The sequence below is a fragment of the Chelonia mydas genome, chromosome 3 (genome assembly GCF_015237465.2).
Source record: "Chelonia mydas isolate rCheMyd1 chromosome 3, rCheMyd1.pri.v2, whole genome shotgun sequence".
Lineage (NCBI taxonomy): Eukaryota > Metazoa > Chordata > Testudines > Cheloniidae > Chelonia > Chelonia mydas.
In genome coordinates, this window is record NC_057851.1 from 7,282,127 (window position 1) to 7,304,476 (window position 22,350).

The 22,350-nt window shown below is 44.5% G+C and overlaps 1 protein-coding gene across 3 annotated transcripts in view; it reads right to left on the minus strand.

The window, feature by feature from the left end:
* Positions 1–1,128: 1,128 nt before the first annotated feature.
* Positions 1,129–22,350, minus strand: part of KIF13B (kinesin family member 13B) — a 211,656-nt gene continuing 190,434 nt past the window's right edge. For 2 of the 3 annotated variants that reach the window (XM_037893848.2, XM_037893850.2), the window contains 3 exons: positions 15,611–15,673; positions 11,311–12,361; positions 1,129–8,630 (listed from right to left, as the gene is read on the minus strand). In XM_037893848.2, the coding sequence (XP_037749776.1) occupies positions 8,341–8,630; positions 11,311–12,361; positions 15,611–15,673 (1,404 nt within the window). In that variant the 3' untranslated portion in view covers positions 1,129–8,340. The remainder of the gene's footprint in view (positions 8,631–11,310; positions 12,362–15,610; positions 15,674–22,350) is intronic. The other variant, XM_037893849.2, reaches the window with a different exon arrangement.

Below are 22,350 nucleotides of genomic sequence, written 5' to 3' on the forward strand. Positions count from 1 at the left end.
CTTCCCCCACCCCCCAAATAATTCTGATCTGATTGCCCCCAGCTGTCTTTTGTACATGGTCTGCTCCCGTTGGGGCCCATAGGTGGGATAGGCAAGAGCTGCCTAGTTCGAGAATCCTGCCATGGCTAGCAGGATGAGCAGCATCAAGACGTAGGCACTTTTTGCACATGCCCATCCACACGTGGTGGCTTGGGATTTTAGTTGCCTCCCAGGTTAGGCAGTGGCTGAGTGAGGTTTTTGAGGATCTCAGAAGGGCCTAACTGTTGCATTTAAACATCTAAAGTGGCAGTTGGGTGCCTAAATCTCTTTGTGGATTCAGCCCCGTGTCTAGAGGTTAAAGCAGGGGAACTTGGAGTGAGAATTTCTGCATTCCATTATTTGAATTGCTAGAGCACTTAAGAGCCATACTCATGGAGCAGGACACAGAACAAAGACAGTTCCTGCTCCAAAGAGTTCACAATCTAAGTGTAAGACAATAGATGGAGACAGACAGACGGGAGTACAAGGAAACGTTACTGGTCAGCATGATAGGCAGTGATCTATCAGCACACCAGCAGCTTAACGTCTGTCAAATTTTTTGCAGGCATCCTGGTAAAGGAGAGTTTTAAGGAGGGACTTGAAGGAGGACAATGAGGTAGCTATGTGGATGTTTACCGGGTGTTCTCCCAAGCACGAGGGTGGTTGTTTGAAAATTTAACAAGTGGTGATGGAAGCTGGCATTGTGGCCGAGAGCTGATATTTTGACAGCGCGTCTCATCTTCGTTCATTCACTTGCTCTGTTAACTTACACAAGTCACTTAATGGCCCAATTCAGGAAACCACTTAAAACATCTGCTTTGCAGAATCAGGCCTTCGGTGTCTCAGTTTTCCCATCTGTAAAATGGACCTTATATGCTCATGAGGTTTTGTAAAGTATAACAATTATAAAGTGGTCTGAAAATAGCAAATATCTTGACAATTCTAAAATATGTAGCCATAAGAAGTGCAGAGATGCACCTAGAGGAAGGAATAGGGGTTCTCCTTTTTAATTGATGTGTATAAATCTAAATAAGCTAAATAAATTCTAGCTTTGTGGCTTTCAAACTCTTTGATGGTACTTCCAAAAAAAATAGCAGAGGACTTCTCAGCTCTAGAGAAGGTGTTTATTTAGATACTGTAGGTCGCATTGCATGTATGATACACTATTACAGTCATTTAGTATTGTACAACAAAATTAAAAACTTTACAGTTCATTACAAAGTATCTTTGGATTTTAGCTCATTTAAAGTATATTGATCAACACTTAATCCACAGTCTAAATAGCCACTCTTTATATACAGACACACTGCATTTACAAAAATCAACAGAAAGACAAATTTCAAAAGGCTCTCCCAAGACATTTCAAATGTTAGTGTTGATAACAAAGCAAAAGGTACTTTGACTGTAACAAGCCACACCATGGTTTGCATTAGTCAGCTACCGGCACATGCCTTGGGTGTGTTGGAAGGACAGGACTGAAAACGTACTGAAGACAGAAGGTCTTCAGCCACCCTTGAAGTGTAGCAGTAGCCCACTAATTCATAACTTAACCATTATTGCTGAGAGTAAGATGCATGTATTAATGCCTTAAAAGTCAGCAGCGGGAAAGGGTGTCATACAATGTATTCTATTAAGAAAAAAAAAGCTCCCAATCAAAGAAAATAGTAGGGAAATGGCTGTAAAATGACCTTTCCCTACTATTTGGATATTTATAGTATTTTTTCTAGGTTTCCCCTACTCATGGGGAGCTCTCTACAACTCTGCCCTTTCAGCAGTTTGTGGCCCAACAGCCACTTTCATCCACTCCATTATAAGAGCTAGATTTGGAATATTTAAACAGGTACCAATGGAGTCTTCAACCAGAATAGGATGGGAGTTGAGAGCAACTTTAGTCACAAGACCTAGAGACTGAAAGAGCAGCTTGGCACTTGTGGGGGAAGGAGGAAAGGAAGTGAATTGCTTACACTTCACACACCTCCTCCAACATCCCAATCTCTTTTCACTTCCCACAGGTGCTTCAACTTCCTCTCCCCCTTGCCTGTCTCCATAATCCAATTTACCCCAGTATATTTTCTTCATCTGTTTAACATAATGGGTGCAGGGAGTACACTGGTGATGGCTACAAGAGACTTGCCTATACCGGCAGAAGTCTAGTTATGTTGCTCAGAGGTGTGGCCCTTGATCAACATAGCGGTGCTGGCAAAAGCCCTTAGTGTAGATGCAGTTACACTGCCAATTCTGTGCTCATGCTAGTACAGCTTGTTCTGCTCAGGGAGGGGCAGAGGTGTAGTTTTGCCAGTATAAACTGTGTCCAGGCTAGGAGCACTTTGCCGAGACAGCAGACCAGTATACTTATTCAGGAAAAGTGTTCCTAGACATGGCCTTAGAGAGGAGGTCTCAGCTATGCACCAGTGGAAGTTGGTGCATGGCTGTGATGTCAGAGACCCAACTGGCACGCAGTGTGGGATGATCCAGCACTAGACTCAAATCAGAACCTCTCAATGATTTTGTGGTCTGAACAGGTAGCAGCTGCTAGAATCAGACTCAGGGACTCTACAAGTGAGAAATTAGGAGTGGGGAGCTGCTAGTTTCAGAGCCACCCCCAAAGCACAGAAGAACGTTTTGTGTGTGTCACTGGCTCCAACCAGCTTGTATTCAGTCAGTCAGTGATATCTGAGGTTTTCTTTGGTGGGGTGTGTGGGTTCGAGCAAGGTGGACAGCAGAACCAAATGCATGTAGTGGGAGAGGAAGTTTAGAGAACAAAAAGATGAATAAGGAAAAAGCAGACTGGAGCAAGACACCTGTTTGCAATCACAGCTGATCAAGCAGTTTGCATCCTATAGTGTGAATCACCTACACATTTACTTTAAACTGTCATTTTAAATTACTGAAAAGCTACACACAAATGCTTCAGGCTAGTATAAGCCTAGCCCCCCCCCACTGAATTCGGTAAAGACTGACCCAAGGATAAGGCACTGTTTAAATACATAGTTTTGTGCAAAGAACTAACAGTACCAGTGTAATGGCAACACAAGATCTCATGGAAGCTTTTCTCAGCCCCCACTGAGCCCATCACACAAAAAGTTTTTATGTCATATAAATTTGCCTGTCTGATATGTAATAACCCAAGCTGGATTCTTGATTCATACATAACAAAAGAAAAAGGTGTTGAACATTTTGAAGTCAGCGACTGAGTGCATTTGTTTCCTGATGAGCAGCAGGTATAGAATGGGATACAACCCAGTTCTGAGTCACTGACAAATTCTACCTGCTCTTAAGGACTCTGTGGCTACACTACTGAACACAAACTTATCTCCATTCACTTTTCCATGAACAGAACACCCATTACAATCAATGTGAATCAAGGCGTTCAAGAATCCAAAGGTGATATTTCAACAAGGAAAAGGTCAAGACACCGTGGGACAGCTGAGGTCTGATATCTTCTAAATAACACAGTAGAAAGTCTTGGCTTTGTTTTAAAAAAACACAAGGATTCTTACGCCTGACATGGGACAAAAACAACACATTTCAACTGCATAAAACATTGTACCATGTGCAATAAAAGGATCTATCTAGTGGTTACCACACATTTAGACCATTACACTTTCTATTCTCTTTGAAATCTTATATATGCTTTACAATTTATAGAAACCCCAAATCATTCAAAGCAGACCTATTGAATTTAAAAAGAAAACTTAAAAATGTAGCAGATACACGAGAGCAAATATTTGCTACAGATGTTTAATGCAGGAGCCATTCCTTTTTTCCTGTGTAAAGTGCATGAAAGTCTTCCAAAAATGTGTATAAAGTTATTAATGCAACCAGCCTCAACTACAAACTGTTCCAGCACAATTTAATAAGGTTTTTTTTTTATTGCTTTCATGATTTTTTTAGGGTATGCTTGGCCAACGGGAGGGTGGACAGAGCACTGACCTCAAACTCTTTGAGTGAAAAACTGTATTCACTATAATAAGATTTAGGAACTAACATTAGCACAAACAGGCTGCTTGAGGAATGTCAACAGGAGGAGGATAATGGAGTTTGAGAGCTTCTGGTAAGAGCCTCTCCTTGATTTTTTTAAAAAAGAACTTATAACTGCAGTTGTAAGATGGAAATGATCTGGGTAGGAAAAAGCTCAAATGGATTAGAGTTTTGGGGGTAGGGACTGCAGTGGAATTGAAAAATTCAAACATCAGGATGGTGAAGATAGATCTATATTTATCTAGATCTATATACAAAAAAATCTATGGGTGAAATCCTGGTTCCATTGAAGTCAATGGATGTTTTACTATTGACTTCACTGGAGCCAGGATTTCATACTAACCATCTACTGAAGTCTGAGATGGTCCATCACTAAAACACAGCTTCCTTATTCAAGATGAATTACTGAGGAGAGCTCTCTGTGCATTCCTAAAACTGGTGTAAGGCCTTGTCCAAAGTAGGCTGAATATATGCTAGCAACAGCTATGTTTAAAGCACACTGTGCTAGCACAATTTCTTTCTTGTTAGCCAAATTATGCTATTGTATAACCCTACTGATATTTTGTAGCATGGTTTCATAACATGATTAGGAAAAATATCCTGTTTATACAGGTTAGGTAACCAGGCCAAAGCTCTAGTGGGTGGCAGAGTTTCCACCCTAGACCCTGATCCTTTACTCACGGGCTGAAGTGTTTACACAATCACAATGTGAACATGGCCAAAAAGGAATGCATACTAGGTAAAATAAATAATGAAATATTAATCCAGCTCCCCTTTGCTTGGTCCCCAAATACTAGTGAAAGCACTGGATCAAATCTACAAAGATCAATCATTTAACATATACACTCTTCACGAAGACAGACCCTGCTGGTAATATATGATGGTGCAAGAGAAAAGGGGGGGGCATAGGGATTAACAGAAAACATGGCTCTACCATTCACAACACTGTATGCTCCAAATAAGGGACCAATAAAAAGGACAAGTTAGGATTTTCCCAAATTCAATAAATGAAATGGTGAGATTAATAAAAGCGAAGTCAAGAGGATGCTTCACATTAGCCAGCCATCTGTACCCATATTGGAAAAATAAAAGTGAAGCTCATTTGGAAAAAATGAGTGTAGAGAAGTTTTATAATGCCAGGCAGTATTATGAGAAGTTACATTAGTTAGTGTAGGTTTCAGAGCGGTAGCCATGTTAGTCTGTATCAGCAAAAACAACGAGGAGTACTTGTGGCACCTTAGAGACTAACAAATTTATTTGGGCATAAGCTTTTGTGGGCTAACACCCACTTCATCAGATGCATGGAGCGGAAAATACAGTAAGCAGGTATATATACACAGTACAGGAAAAGATGGGAGTTGCCTTACCAAGTGGGGGGTCAGTACTAATGAGACAATGCAATTAAAGTGGAAGTGGGCTCTTCTCGACAGTAGAATACCCAGGGAGGAATCACTTTTGTAGTGGTAATGAGACTAAAGTAATCAGGGTGGCCCATTTCAAACAGTTGACAAGAAGTTGTGAGTAACAGTATGGGGAAATTAGTTTTTGTAGTGACCCATCCACTCCCAGTCTTTATTCAGGCCTAATTTGATCGTGTCCAGTTTGCAAATTAATTCCAGTTCTGCAGTTTCTCATGGGAGTCTGTTTTTGAAGAATTGCCACTTTTAAGTCTGTTATTGAGTGTCCAGGGAGATTGAAGTGTTCTCCGACTGGTTTTTGAATGTTATAATGCTTGACGTCTGATTTGTGTCCATTTATTCTTTTGCGTAGAGACTGTCTGGTCTGGCCAATGTACGTGGCAGAGGGGCATTGCTGGCACATGATGGCATATATCACCAAAGTGCAAACTGGACACCATCAAATTAGGACAGAATAAAGACTGGAAGTGGATGGGTAATTACAAAAACTAATTTCCCCCTACTGTTACTCACAACTTCTTGTCAACTGTCTGAAATGGGCCACCCTGATTACATTGGCCTCATTGCCACTACAAAAGTGATTTTTCCTCCCTTGGTATTCTACTGTTGAGAAGAGCCCACTTCCACTTTAATTGAATTGTCTCGTTAGCACTGACCCCCCACTTGGTAAGGCAACTCCCATCTTTTCCTGTACGGTGTATATATACCTGCCTACTGTATTTTCCACTCCATGCATCTGATGAAGTGGGTTTTAGCCCATGAAAGCTTACGCCCAAATAAATTAAGTACTCCTCGTTGTTTTTATTGGTTAGTGTGTAGTATCTCATTGCTGAGTATTATAAAACTGCTTAATAAAATAAATTCTGTTGTTGTTGCAGGTAGCATGTTTATGAAAAAGAATTATTCCTAAAATTAAATTCAGGATTTAGCTTCTCCAGTCTTTGTTGCTAATTTCCCCATGTTTTGAGGCTTGAAAGGAGAGAAATATAAAAAGCCTTCCAAGACTAGTCTAGTGGGTGGCAAACCCCTCTCTGACAACCCGTGTTGCAGCTTTGTGCAGGGGAAGAGAAAAGTTGTACATTTATGAAAATCGTACAAACCTGCCTGTACATTTAAATTACTTTACGAAAACTTAGAAAAGAGCAGAACTACACAATGCTGATAGGAATGTACTAATGCTTGGCAGTATTTAGAATGCTGTATTCTGTCCCATTCCAAATTTTATTCCAACTACTGATTAGTTTCTATTTTAATTTTTACTCCTTCTGCATAAATTGATATTAATTACAGTCAATCAGCATAATTATCTCCTTCACTAAGCATCCCTACCTCCTTTAAAGTTTACTTTGATGACAATGTATCTTTCCCTTGGATACCTGAACCAGATGGCTAAGGCACTTAGACACACCTGTGCAGCATGGGCAGAGGCTGGATACATATTAAGTTTTGACCATTAATTTAGCATCCTGAATGTTCCTTACATAGATTATAAACATCTACTGCTCAACATTTCTAGTCCCCCAATGTTTACTAACCAAGGTATAAGAAGCTCTGTATATACTGTACAATTAAGTCTTATTTTTTTCTTTACGTAATTTGTTAGAAAATATCTATATATGCCACAGGAAATTAAAAACTAGCGAAGGTCACCAAAGATAAAATCAAGTTTAAAAACAACAAAAGCCAGCCCAGTTCTTCCACCCTCCAGAAAAAATGTTAGTTTTGAGGAAGAATGTGCAACCCTTCCAATAAAGTGATTTTAGGAGCAATCTCAAGAGGGTTTTGCTGGCTAGGCAGGAGCCTTTCCAAAAGGGAGGCTATTCAGTATGACGCTAAGTAGAGCGCCTATGTGCAATGGCAGGCAGTGGGCGATTGTGAAGCGCAAGTATTTCATATTTCTTAACACAATAAATAAAAATAAATACAACTGGATCATTTCAGTGTGGGAACAACAAGCCTTCACTTTATGAAATCTGGTAAAATGCAAATGCCAGTGAAGGTTGTGCATGATGCCACATCTCTCTTTGTGAGTACGTCACCAACAGACAGTACAGACAGAACTGGAAAAAGCTGTTATAAATTCTGTAGCACTTTAGAGACCGCTGATATCTTTGCAAAAATCCTGAAGACAAACTAAAGAAACAAGGAGAGCAATATTCCACAGTGTGTCCAGGGAGGAAAGGAAGGTGAACAGATTCTGTGTCCTGTTAAAATAATAACTATAATCTATTTAGTGGGTTAACTAAATTTGAATATGCCTTTAAAAAACAGTGATCAAAAGCCACTGATTGGGTGGAATCCCACTGATTTCAATAAGAGTAGAAAGACACGTACATTATTCAAGATAGGCACTCATTCCAGGTCATGTAATCAAGTTGATTATTTTTGTTCTGTTTCCTTCTCAATATAACAACTTCTTTCTTCTTTATAACTGTATCCGTTTCTCATTATTGCCTGATACAGACACAGCTCATGCAAGGATGGAGCCTTGCATGCTGCATTTTGACGTTTTCAGAACGGCCAACCATGTTTAAGGAAGTATAGATGTTGTGGGTTGGGAAAATCGCTCCAGTTAATTTTTCGCAGCTGCTGGAAACTCATAAAATATTTTGAACTGATCTGGCCGTTCATTCTGTGAATGACTTAAAAGCAGCACCATTAAACCCCCACCCACAACCTTCACTATTTGAAATAAGCCACACAATGAAGTGTCCCAATTTGTCTCAGGAGCCTAAACACACAGATCCATCACCATGACAAGGCAAAGATTTAACATATCAGCAACAAAAGTAGAGAAAAACCCCTCCTTTAGTGTTTGCCAGAGCTAAGTTTACCAGGCTGGTTTAATGTTGCGAGCACATCCACTTTGGCAACAGCTTCACAAGCGATTTTCGAATCAGCTTGTGGGGTCTGTAAGCCTCTTTCAGTTAGCCCAAGATTTCCTATTCTCTGCATTCTTCTGGATCTTCTCGGGTCGGAGAGCAGATCCTTCCATTTTGGCAAGGGCTGTCAGTGATGTCAGGTTGGAAGCTGAGCCTGAGAAATTGTTGTTCTTCCGGTTCTCGGGTGTAGCTCCCCCTTGCAACCTAAGCCCAGCGCTCCGCCGTCTTGCTGCTCCAGTGGCTTTTTTCACTCTGTTTGGTTTCACGAGGAGCCCATAGCCTGGGTTGCATTTGAAGTATTGCCTTCCCCCAATGGAGCCATCATTCTTACCTTTAACAAGAAAAAGAAAGATGCTACAAGAGGAATTTCGCCCTTGTGGATATATTTACTTATGACTACTCCTCATTTTAAAGAATCACTGGAGTCATCTGTATGTCATTGTAGCAGTGATCAGAAAGGATTCCATAAATTGACCTTCACTCCATGGCACACCCAATAAAACCGAGTTATGAGCCAACACACAAAACTCATGAAATCAGGTAGAAATGAATGCCGGGTGTCAATTTTCTGGAGATAATCAGTATGGAACTGAATGGGCCCATTAGCCTTTTTCTAGCTTCCACCATCTATTGAAAGGAATTCTTTAAACTTACCAGATGTTTAAATATTCTGTGCAGAAGCACAATCATAATCCAGTGACAAAAAAAACAGATCTGGGAGGAGGAAAAAAACCTTTGTGTTGTGGCCTGATTTTCAGGATAGACAGAAGTCAAAGGGAGCTGTAGGTACCGTACCTTAGCACCTCTAAACATCAGGCTATTTCATTTTATTATTGCTGGTGCCATATCCACCCTCTCCATTTCAATCTGTCCACTACACAGGTCATTGCAATGTAGCTCCAAAATGCTCTGTTCCAGAAACCTGGACAAATCACTATTATCTTTGTAAACCAATAGGTTCCATTTGCCAAGAACTATTATTGATCATCAGAAGCATCCTTACATAGCACATGCTTCACCCTTTTGTCTTGACAGTTTCCCCTCATCCTAAGCGCTCTAGTGCCAGACCACTTTGCCACTGGTGGGTACCTGTGCTGTGGGTGCTGAAATCCCTTGAAGTGGAGGATATAGCATTCTCCTCAACCCACGGTTTACTGTGACAAGATACGAACCTCTGTTTCTATTTCTTAAATTAAATTTTATAACAGAGAGGTGAACCTACTTTAGAAATAAACTACACTCCAACAGATGGGAGACATGAGATGAAATTTCCCCCACATACAGGGGATAGGGCAATCTAAACAATCTTCTCCCCTGACAGTCAGGCAGACAATCACCAGCCATGTGTGAATGTACAAGAGCTTCAAGAAGATGAGAGACTGATTGGGAGCAGGGGAAATAAGTTAACTCCCTAGCATTTGGTATTGAAGCTGGAAAAAAAAAATTTATAAACAGGGGCACATGGACTCTCATAACTGACAGAAGTCAGAACGACAGATTGCTCTTTGGGACATGTAAGCTGTGTGTGTCTTTTCTGTAAAACTTAAGCCGAGAATGCCTTATCTAATTTAGTTTTTACCAAGCATGAATCCAGGTATGTTGAGACAAATATTTTATTTGAAATCCTCTTCTTTTTAAGTAAGCATTGATTTATTGAAAGACCTGCTGTGTGTCTTGTGAGACGAGAGAGGGTAGCGTCACCCAGCCTACTCTCATAGGAGAAAGGCAGCAAGGCGGTAACCACATGGGGGGTAAAGTTCTGGAACCTAGATACTCCACTCTTCCTGGACAAAGGCATGGTCAGGGTCCACAATTCCCATGACTGGCAAAAGATGGAAGTGGGTAATTTGCAAGGAGAGATCAAACAGGACAGAGGTGGAGGTGGCCTACTGGTAACACCAATTCTGCACGTTTATTTGTATGTTTACAATCTATAGAAAGAGCACCCATGCGGTGCCCTTAGTAAACTTCAAAAAATTAGACTAAAACATGGTGGTCAATTCTCCCAGCATCACTCACCCTAGTCAACATCCATCTCCTCTTGGGTAAAGGGAAAAAGGTGCACCTTGAAGGCTAATAATGGAGCTGTTATGGAGCGGAGGAGGAAGCAAATTCTAAACGTTTGGGACCTTGGCGTAGAATTCCCCTATCTTGCCATTCCCCTATCTTGTACCTTTATCTAATTTTTTTCAGACCGCTCACGCTGGGGCCACCATTTCTCTGTTCCACATCCTCAACACACTGAGAACTGCTTGAGACCTACACATATTAACAGGCCTCCAGCAGGAGCAGCATCTTTTCTTCTTCACAGAGAAGCTTGCATCACCAGCAGCATCTCTGGAGGTCAGACATTGCTACTCCCGACTGACCGGCACTTGTACAGATTGGAAATTGAACACCCCTCTTCTTCCCCCATTAAATGATCGAGTCTACTCCCTGGTGCTCGGTGCATGATTACTCCATGTATATATATAATTGTGTGCTTTTGTGGTCCAGTTTTAAACAGCTTGGGAGAGATTATCCAGTTTAATGTACATCTCATCTTCTATTTAGTCCAAATTTTCCTTTGCTCATTTGCATCCCATGACTCCTGTCGCACCCACTCTGGGCCTCCCTAGAAAATTCTTCTTTCCTTGGGGTTTATAAGTTTATATACTTACAGATTGTTAGTATTGGGCTTTGCAGGCGAAGGTGAGGATTAGCAGTTTTAATGATTCATCAGGACACAAGAAACCAATAAATTATTGAGGAGTGGGGCTATGCGGTGAGAGCAGAGACAGTCTACATTGGCGGGGCACTCTGGGCAGACACATGTTAGTTAGGGACAGACTGAGGGAGGTTCCAGTAATCAAGGTAAGACTTTTTTCTTGAACATCTAATCTACATAGCCTAAAACATTTTCCCTGATCATGAGTCCACCCAGGTGTCATACGTAATCTGCCTGTTATGAATGGATATCAAGAGCTGTTTAGTATTTATCACATTGCAACCTGCCACAAAGCATATCTTACCTGAAGGCAAATCGAGTTCCACACCAACCCATGTTCCCTCTTGAAAGTCAGTTGGGCCAACATATCTAATTGTGCCTGTCTTATTTATGCCGACAATGACATATTCTCCCTCTTTTAGCCATTCTGGGATTTCACTGGCATCTTCAGAATCAGAAGCCGCTTCCAGTTTTTCATCAGCTGTCTCCTCACCATTATGGCTCAACCCTAGTGCAGTCACCTGGTTCTTTTCTCTCTCCTTCTCTTCCTCTGTGCTTGAAGGGCACCCAGAATCTCCCCCCAGCATACATGTAAAAGACTTGAGCTCAGATGTCCTGACTTTTTGGATTTTGAATGGAGAGGCTGTAGCGCTGGGCTGGGACAAGAGGTCAGGCTGAAGCTGTGATTTGGAAGCTTTCGATTCTGAAGCAGCAGCGGACTTTGTGTGGTCCTTTTTCCTGGCAGCTTGTCCCACTGACTCTCCAGTTGTTGAAGCCATTAACTGTTTTGTCAGCAGCTCCTTCTTTGGGATGGAGGTAGAAACGTAGCTTTTCGCACCAATGGCTATAGAGGCAACATCTAGTTCTTCGCTCTGAGTCACAGGGGAGACACAGGACTTGGACTTTAGATGCTCATTACCATTCACATCGCTGCTGTCCTTAGGTCTCACATGGGCAGCGCTGAGGTCAGAAGCAGCTAGATTATCTCTTTTAACAGCAGGGTAGCCCTCTGAAGTGCACTCTGTCTGCATTGAAATTTTAGTAGCAGAAGTTATCTGAACAGCTGGGGTGGGTGGGGAGATGTCGCTCACTGTAGACGTTTGACTACCTGTCTGAACAATCGCTTCGTTCCCTGCAGCAAGCGCTTCAGACAGTGTCGCTGTTGAAACACTGTGAGAAAAGTAACCACTCGAGGCTTCACTCAGGGGACTTGGAGGCCCCTCTTGGGAGTCCTGTGCCTGAATGTCTGCGGTATGCTGCTGTGAAGGCACTTTGGGCATCTTTTCTTGGTTCTTTTCTGCCTCTGTAGATTGCCCGGCCATTTCAAATGGTTCTTTCCCCCCTTCTTGGTTAACCTGAAAAGATGACAAGTATGGGGTTATGGTATTCAAAACATCTGGGCTGATAATGCTGACATATGGCCTTCTGGAACTATCTAAACCTCAGGTTTATCCAAATCCCTGCACATTTGCAGAGCTGGCCAGGTGCTTGTTGATTTATAGCCAGTTTTACAAACCTGGTGGGATTATCAGTGCATTTCTTCCATTAATAAAAAAATAGCGTCCAGCAAAGAAAATATATTCCCCAATATTTATTGAAAGATTATTTATATCACAGGAATGGTCATTTGCCTTTTGAACGTCAGGATTTGAAATATGAAACAGCCATGATCTATAAGTCTCTTACAGTTATTTGGCTTAACTCAGGATTGATAAATCATGCATTTTTAAGTAAACTGTCATTTATATCCCCGTTTCCAAATGCCATTCCCCTCTCAATACTGCCACTGCCACATACTTTCAGAGTATGAAATTAACTGCACCACTGAGATTAACAGCCCATTTTAGTGATGTATTTCTTGGCTGTACAGTTTACTATATATGATGGATCAATAACTTTTGCCAACAAATGTACTCTAAAAGATTAGGATGTCTTTAAATCTTTTTTTTTTTGGGCGGGGGGGGGTGCGGCATGAGGAAGGCAAACTTGTACATATTCTATTTACTAACTCACCGGTGTTTATTTTTGTTTTCTGTTCTAAATTAGTATCCACTGGAGTGGAAAGTTACCTTGAGTTTTCAGATTTAGATAGACAAAGTGGGTGATGCAATATCTTTTATTAGACCAACTTCTGTGGGTGAGAGACAAGCTCTGGAGCCAACAAACCTCTTCTTCAGGTCTGGGACAGGTACCCCCAGCATCACAGCAAAATACAAAGTGAAACACATTGTTTAGCATAAGTAGTTAGCACATGTTGTAAGGGACTATTCAAGGTACAGTGGCCCATTAATACCTCTGCAGTCACAGGACAAAAAGAGGGTTACTGGATTACAGATTTTTCTAATAAGCCATAAATACAGTGTCTGTGTTCAGTCCATGATTTGTACTATCTAGCAGAGTAATGAATGTAAGCTCCCAAGCTCCTCTTTTGAAAGTGTTGTGCAGGTTTCCTTTCAGGATGAGGGCTGATAGATTACTCTATAGCTGACCTAAGTGTTCACCACAGGTGATGTGTTATTTTTGCCTTTTATCATTTTCCATTTCATTCAAGAGCATAGTGATTGTCTAGTTTCACCCACATAGTTGCTATTGGGGCATTTAGTGCACTGGATAAGGTATACCACATGTTGTGATGGGCATGATCCATCAATCATCCATCAAGGTGTGCCATAGGGAAAGGGGCTTCTGACAAAAGATGAGATATATGCCATATGCTGACTGAGCATAACAGGTAGGTCTCTGTGAGCAATTTTTTTTTTTTCCCCAAAGTGCAAGCCAAGATTTTTAAAAAATTCCTTTCATAATCTAGAGACCTATGATGTTGTCTCACCCACCTTTTTTCTTTTTATTTCTTTTCAAGATATTTTCTAGTGCTTTGCCCAATCTAGTTTTAAATGTCCCAAGTGATGGGACTTTCACTCTCCCTTGAGGAGGCTGTTCTAACAGAAACGTAAGTGGCATTTAGAGAAAGCGGAATTTGATTGAATTACTGGTGCTTCAGACTCAAAGGCTAGCCTTCTACTGCTGAGTGAAATGTACTACAGAAAAGTTTCTGAAAACGTTATGGTCAATTAAAATATATTTTTCGTTCTTTTATGGGGAAGGGTGCTGTACATGTAGATGCTCTATCCTTTTCTTGGGTTTTCCCTTTTACATAAGCTTTAACACACATTTTATTAAGACAATATAAGCACAATAGGAGAAAACTGATTTGCTGCTCAGAAGACTGAAATTCTGCTGAACTGTGGGAGATCATAAGAGTGTTTTCTCTGCAGGTTAGTGCTAGCCTTTTTCATGTCGATTTCATGAATTAGAATGAAATGTAAAACTGAGAATCAAGCTAAACGCTCAGAATAAGAGATACATTCGGTTTATAGAAAGCACCCCAGCCCAGCAATTTGCCTTTTAAAGCAGGAGGCAGCTAAACTTTAGATACTTACCTGCTAATGCAATCATATGATTATAGGGTGACCAAACATCCCGATTTTATCAGGACAGTCCGGATTTTAGGGGACTTGTCCCACGTCCTGACCTTCCATTGGTCGGGACGCCCTTTGTCCCGATATCGGGACCCTCTGGACCGCAGCCGTGGCATCGCAGCTGCGCCGCCGCTGCTCACCGCTTCTTGGGGCAGCTCCCGGTGCCCGCCTGCCAGCAGGAGCGCCGTGTGCTGCAGGGGCGGCGTTCGCAGGTGCCGGGAGTGGGCAGAGAGCCCTCTGTGCCCCCCCTCCCCCTGACCCTAAGAGCAAGAGGGACCTGCCAGATGCTTCCGGGGACGGGAGCCGCCCCAGGTAAGCACCGCCAGGACTCCCCACCTGGGAGGGTATGATGGGGAGTGTCTGGGAAGTGTGTGGGGGGTGCTGGGCTGTGAGGGTGTGGAGGGCACTGGGCAGTGGGGGAAGTTTGTGTGTTTTGGGGTGCCAGGCAGTGGGAGAGATCTGTGTGTGTCAGGGCATTGGGGGTCTATGTGGGGCATTGTGTAGTTGTGGTGGTGGGGCTGTGGGGAAGGGCACTGGGAGGGAGGAAGGAAGGGAGGGGAATGTGTGCATTGGGAAACTAGTGAGTGGGGGGTTCTGTGTGGGGTGCTGGGCAGCTGGGCGGTGTGTGTGTGTGCACAGCACTGTGCATTTGTGGTGGAAGGGTTGTAGGAGGGCTCTGGGCATAGTGGATCCAAGGGGCACCAGGCAAGGGAGCTGTGTGGCGCAGCACGGGCCCACCCCCAACAGGAAGGGGCATGCTGGTAGCACAGGGCCAGGCGGACCAGTGTGCCTCTGGCTCCGGTCGGGGCTGGGCACCTGTGTCTGTCTCTCCCCCCAACACCGCTCGCCCAATGTGTCCTGATATTTCTCTCTTGCGATCTGGTCACCCTATATGATTAGCAAGGCTTTCAAATATAAAAGTGTAACAAGCAATATAAGAAGAGAATTTAGCGGGATATAAAAAACCATTCCAACCTACATTACAGTTAATTATCTAAGTGAAGCAACAATAAAAATGGAAGAGGTGTGAAGTAACGATGCCAGCAGTAGCCTTTGCATACAGCACTGCTGCTGTTTCCATTGGTTTCCAGCCATAGGATATTGTGGACCATGAAGCGTGCCTACCTGTTTTAACTTTGTAGCATTGGCATCAATGCTGGCAGACTGAACCATAATTCGTGGGACAGGCTGCAGGGGTGAAAAAAAACCCAGCATTATTCACTTAAAGGATTAAATATTGCTGAACTGGTTTAACTAAAGAGGAAACCTTTGAAATATGTATTTAAAATTCTGGAATAACAAATAGTCTTTAGTGACAGACAAACTGAGCTTTGTTTTTGTTTTTTTTAAATTGGACTCTGCAGACCCACACTATACCATGAGGGGACAAACGAATGTTGTCTTAACCCAGGTAATGAGAACGTCCCTGCATTTCCACACACATGCAGCAGCGAGAACTACACAGGGCAAGGTTTTAAAGTGTAAATAAAAAAGATTTTTGTGGTTTGGCCACTAAACAGCTGTTTCTCTGCCAGACTGACCATTGAACATCTCAAGGTAGGAAGTAAAAGGAAGAGGAGTTGCCTATGCTACTTCAGCTGACATCACTGAACAAGCAGACAGATTTGCTATTAGAAGCGACTGAAATTCAATAGAGATTTCAACCTACCTACTCCCCTGCCAAAATGTTCTCCCCGTCTACAACATGAGTCTTACAAGATTTTCAACACCGTGTGCTCTATCTCAGTCCGTAAGAAACTACATACCCAGCAGTTCCTTTTGAAAAGAGGCACCACAGCTTACAACATGCAGGATGCTAAACTGAAAAATATGTGCAAAGTGGGTGAGGTTATATCTTTTATTGGACCAACTTCTGTTGGGGGGAGAGAGAGAGAGAGACAAGCTTTTGAGCTTACACAGAGCTCTCCTTCAGGTCTGGGAAACTAACAAAATGTCACTGCTAAATATGAGATTTGAACAGATTGTTTAGCACAAGTAGTTAACACATATTTCAAGGGTCCATTCAAGGTGAAGTAGCCTGTTAACATCCCTCCAGTCATAGGAAGGAAAGGAGGGTGGGAGGAGCCAGTTGAGGGGGGTTGTTAATGGGTTACATATTGTTGTAATAAGCCATAAATCCAGTATCTCTGTTCAGTCCATGATTTGTACTGTCCAGCAGAGTAATGAATTGAAGCTCCCAGGCTCATCTTTTGAAAGTGTTGCACAGGACTCATAGGGTCAGATACAGAGAAATCACTTTGTGAAAAGCGTTCACCTATAGGTGATGTGGTGTTTTTCTTATTTTCCTGTGAGTTCATTTGAGAACATAGTGATTGTTTGTTTTCCCCCACATAGCTGCTATTGGGGACATTTAGTGCACTGGATGAGGTACACCACGTGCAGTGCAGGATCCATGGATCTTGAAACATGTATTGTAGGGGGTGTTGGTCATTGTAGCAGTGGAAATAAGTCTGCAGGTTTTGCATCTGTTGTTCTGTCAGGGTCTGGTGCTGCTTTGACTTGGTGTATCCTGGTCTGTGGGGAGCTTGCTTCTGATGATGAGCTTGGAGAGGTTGGGGGGTCGTTTGAAGGCCAGAAGAGGCGCAGGAAAGATTTATTTCAGGATGGGGTCCCCACTGAGTGTGGGTTATAGTTGTTTGATGATATGGGTTCCAGGGTGGGGTGGTAGGTGACAACTAGAGGTTCGTAGTCAGAGGGGATTTTATTTCTGTATTGAAGCAGGTTCTCTTGGGGTATTGGGTGGCCCGTACCTCATCCAGTGCTCTAAATGCCCCAGTAGCATTGTCCTACATGATGAGAATATAATGAGAACAGCTGGAAGGGAGAAATGCTTGGAACACCTTCCTTAGAGCTGGGAGGTCCAGAATGTTGATGTGCATCCTGGATTCCTGTGGGGTCCATGTTCAACTGCCATGTGGTTTCCTATGTGCGCTCTTCCACCGTTCCAGGGACGAGTCAGTGATGATCATTCTGTCCGGGGAGGATGGGAGAAAGGGAATTCCCACACAGACTTGTCGTGGGTCCATCCACCACTGGAGGGACGAGTACCTCGGGGGGAAACAGTCAGCATAAGGTTCATGGCATATAGCATGGGTGAGTAAACCCTCTGAAGCCACATCTGGAGGCAGCGAAGGTGAAGGTGGTGAGGCATGTGCATGAGGCCATGTGGTCAAGGACCGATAGGCAAATCCTGGCTGGGACAGAAGGACTGTTGGCTATGCAGGCAAAGAGTTCCTGCAGAGTCTAGAATCTGTCCCTTGGTAGGTAAGTTTGTGCTGTGACTGAGTTGATGGAGGCCCCTAAAGTCCAGGGACTTTGTTCGACATTTATGCTGACTCCAAGGGAGGATCAGAGTCTGAGCAACATGGAGGTCGAGATCTGGGTTTCGTCTCTGGATTGTACTGCTATGAGCTAGTTGTCGAGACATGGGAATACAAAGATCCCATAATGCCTCAGGTGGGTCATCATAACAGTGAAAACTTTGGTGAATGGTGAGTCCAAATGGCAGGACCCTATACTGAAAATGCTAAGGGCCTACTGTGAACCTCAGGAACCATCTGTGGGTCAGATGAACGTCTATGTGAAAATAGGTGTTCCGCATATCGAAAGCCGTAAAGCACATGCCTTCTTCTGATGACAGAATGATGGCTGCTAAGGTGACCATATGAAACTTGGATTTGCGGATGAAGCGATTGAGACAACGGAGATCCAGGATTGCTTTCTATCCACCCTTCTTTTTGGTATTAGGAAGTAAGTTGAATAGAACCCCATTCCTTGATAATCCGGAGGAACCCGCTCTATCTCCCCTCTTTGTAGAAAGGAGTTTACCTTTAGGGTGAGGATGCTGTTGTCAGAGTGGTCCTTGAAGGAGGGAACTGGACCCGATCTTGTTGTGGCAGTTTTTCAGCAAAGTCCTCCAGTTTGCTGTAGTTCGGGAAGTTGTATTTGGCAAGCAATGCTTGATAATTCAAAATCCTGAACTGGAGGCAAGCTGAGGAGAAGACTTTGTATTCCAGAAGGTCCAATCAGCTGGAGTGAAGCGTGGGTGCTGCTGTTTGGACCGATCTGTCGCACCCTGTACCACAAGGGAACTGGGGTAGGGAGTGAAAAAAGAAACTCAGACCCCTTAGTTGGTACATAGTATTTCTTTTCTGCCCCCTTGGGGGTAGGTGTGCATGTGGCCGGAGTATGCCAAACTATTTGAGCTGGTTGGAGGATGGCATTATTGACTGGCAGAGCAACCCAGTACCGATGAGTGAAGGATGCACAGGAGTTGATGTTGTGTGTCTTGTACCTCCTCCAGGGGTATGTGAAGTTCACCCACCACCCTCCGCAGGAGATCTTGGAATTGCTGAAAGTCATCTGGGGTGAGAGGGAAGCGAAAGTGTCTGCAACATCTGGTGCGGAGGACAAAAAACAGTCCTGCTCCAGCTGTGCTGCTGGAACCAGACTCAGTGGTTCCTCTTCCATGATTGGCTCGGAGTGTCTACTTGAAGGCACTCTAGACAGGGAGACAGAAGTCTCCCTCATGGAACAGGTGAGTTCCGAGGGTGGGTATTGGGGCCAGAGTCCAGAAAAGAGGCCAGCATGACAGATCCGGAGGGTGCTGCGTCAGGCCCCAGGGCATAGGAAATCAGTGGCTCCTCTGTGGTTGGAGAGGAGGATATTGCCACAGTGTAGACCACTTCTTCGGGTACTCATAGTGGCAGTAAGGGATGGGTAGCCCCTGCGCTTCATCTGAATCCCCTGAGTACAAAAATTCAGACACTGGTTCCATCGGCAGTACTGCTGAAGCCAGTGGAAGCATGTAGACCAGGGGTCGGCAAACTACGGCCTGGGGGGCTGCATCCGACCCATCAGATGTTTTAATCTGGACCTTGAGCACCTGCCGGGGAGTGAGGTCCAGGGCTTGCCCTGCTCTGGTGCTCCAGCCAGGGAGAGGGGTTGGTGGTTTGCCCTGCTCTGCTCATGCCATGGCTCTGTGCAGCTCCCAGAAGCAGTGGCATATCCCCGCTCCTGCTCCTACATGTAGGGGCAGCCAGGGGGCTCCGCATGCTGCCCCTGCCCCAAGCGCCACCCCTGCAGCTCCCATTGGCTTGGAGCCAAGGGCAATGGGAGCTGCAGGGACGGTGCAGCGTGCACAGCTGCCTGGCTGTGCCTCCGTGTAGGAGCCGGGGGGGGGGGGGGACATGCCGCTGCTTCCAGGAGCTCCTTGAGGTAAGCACTGCCCAGAGCCTGCACCCTGACCCCCCTCATGTGCCTCAACCCACAACCCCAGCCCTGATCCTTCCTCCCACCCTCAGAACCCCTCAGTCCCAGACTGGAGCTCCCTCCTGCACCCCCCACCCCTTATACCCAACCCCACCCCCTTGCCCCAGCCTGGAGCCCCTTCCTGCACTCTGAATTCCTCATTTCTGACCTCAGCCCCCACTTTCTTGAGCATTCATGTCCCGCCTTACAATTTCCATACCCAGATGTGGCCCTCGGGCCAAAAAGTTTGCCCACCCCTGATGTAGACCATTGGAGGATGTGGTGAAGGGTGTCTTGACTGCGGCATGTCCTGGGTGGGAGATCTGGCCTCTCTAGAGGTGGATGGTAGCAGAAGGCATGGAGATCTTGGCTCTACCACAGCATTTCCTGGGGCTCTGGAGCCCTTCCCGATTTCCCTGGCATTAATGGTACTCTTTCTACAGTGGGAACTGGCACCAGAGTGGTGGACTTTCCTGGAGTGGGCGGATCCCATACCTTAAGGGGGGCCCACATTCACGGTGTGTTGGGCTCGGTACCTGGTGCTGACAGATCTGCTGGTTTGCGCAGATTCTTGTCGTATTTATGCATCTTGGAGTGCGCTGCTTCCCCATGGCTGGTGCTTGCGGAAGAAGCATCCCATTTCTTTGGTTTGGAGGAAGACTTACTGCCATGTTTACGTGCCTGCTTCCTTACCTCCAGACTAGGCCCCGATATGGGGTCCATAGCGTTGGCACTGACAGAGCCAGACTCAGTCTCCAGAGCCAGCAGCGTTAATCCTGGCTGTATCAGGTGATGTATGGGGGAGTTCCCAGCCTGGGTCCAAATGAGGTCTTATGGCGACTTCCATGAGATGCTTCTTGAGGTGGAGAGCCTGCCCATCTCAGGTATGGCTCGGGAAGGATTGGCAGATACTTCACCTGGATGAAATGTGGGCTTCTCCAAAGCAGCCTAAGCAGCATTGATGTTTATGGCTGACCAAAGAAGAACACGGGCAGGAGGCACAGATTTTAAAGCCTAGGGTCTTTGGCATAGTCCAGTAACCGTGTGTGTGTTTACCCGGAAACAGATCCCCCAAAGTCCTAATTCTACTCCAAATAACTACTAAAACAGTAAAACAGCATAGCACTAGTAAAACTATATACAACTAAACTCTCTTTAAAAGGTGCATCACGCACAAGAGAACATTGATAGTTCTGACCCGGACCATGCGTCGATTAGAAGGAACTGGTGACATGGTTGGTCCACCCCGCCCTTTCTCACCTTGGATGAAACCATGAGGCAAAGCAAGGGCACATGTGCGGACTAATGGACACTGCTACTTGAAAAATCTCCAGCTCTGAACGCATGGTGCAATGTGTAAACCCTCAGTGGAATACAATAGGGATCATCACTCGAAGAAGTGTGAACTACTCCCATTCATCTCTATGAAGTAATGATTATTTAATTGTTGTCATTGTTAAGTATTTCACTTCTGATCAAAGCACATTAAAAAGGAAAGGGACTATCTTTAAATTATGCATAAGATCTGCACCTTTTATGGTGAGCAATGGCTCATTTTGGTGTCATAAATAAGGTGGCATTTAGGAGAGTATCACCTCTCCACCCACCAACTTGATCCCTGGAACTAAAAGGCCAAGGAGTAAATCCCACGAAGGCATCTGAGCCTCACCAAGGAGGACCCAATCCGGCAGAGCCCAGCAGGGCACCTAACCTTCTCCACCCCCAAAACAAGCTTGGTCTCCTCTACAGCAGCAGGGCCTGGTCTGTTCTGATTGGTGTGAGGCCAGGTAGCCCCTCCCTGGCTTTAATGGCAACTGCTCCTCCCTCTGCTGGAGACTGTTTGCATCTGAACCTCTCTGAGGGGAAGCCAAGTCTGGGGAACCCATCAAAGCACAAGAACAAATCTGCACAGACACACCCCTGGAACCCTGACCAGGGGTATTCTATCTGCCACTCAAGATCCATAAACCTGGAAATCCTGGACACCCCATCATCTCAGGCATTGGCACCCTGACAGCAGGATTGTCTGGCTATGTAGACTCCCTCCTCAGGCCCTACGCTACCAGCACTCCCAGCTATCTTCGAGACACCATTGACTTCCTGAGGAAACTACAATCCATCGGTGATCTTCCTGAAAACACCATCCTGGCCACTATGGATGTAGAAGCCCTCTACACCAACATTCCACACAAAGATGGACGACAAGCCGTCATGAACAGTATCCCCGATAATGTCACGGCAAACCTGGTGGCTGAACTTTGTGACTTTATCCTTACCCATAACTATTTCACATTTGGGGACAATGTATACCTTCAAATCAGTGGCACTGCTATGGGTACACACATGGCCCCACAGTATGCCAACATTTTTATGGCTGACTTAGAACAACGCTTCCTCAGCTCTCGTCCCCTAATGCCCCTACTCTACTTGCGCTACATTGATGACATCTTCATCCTCTGGACCCATGGAAAAGAAGCCCTTGAGGAATTCCAGCAGGATTTCAACAATTTCCATCCCACCATCAACCTCAGCCTGGACCAGTCCGCACAAGAGATCCACTTCCTGGACACTACGGTGCTAATAAGCGATGGTCA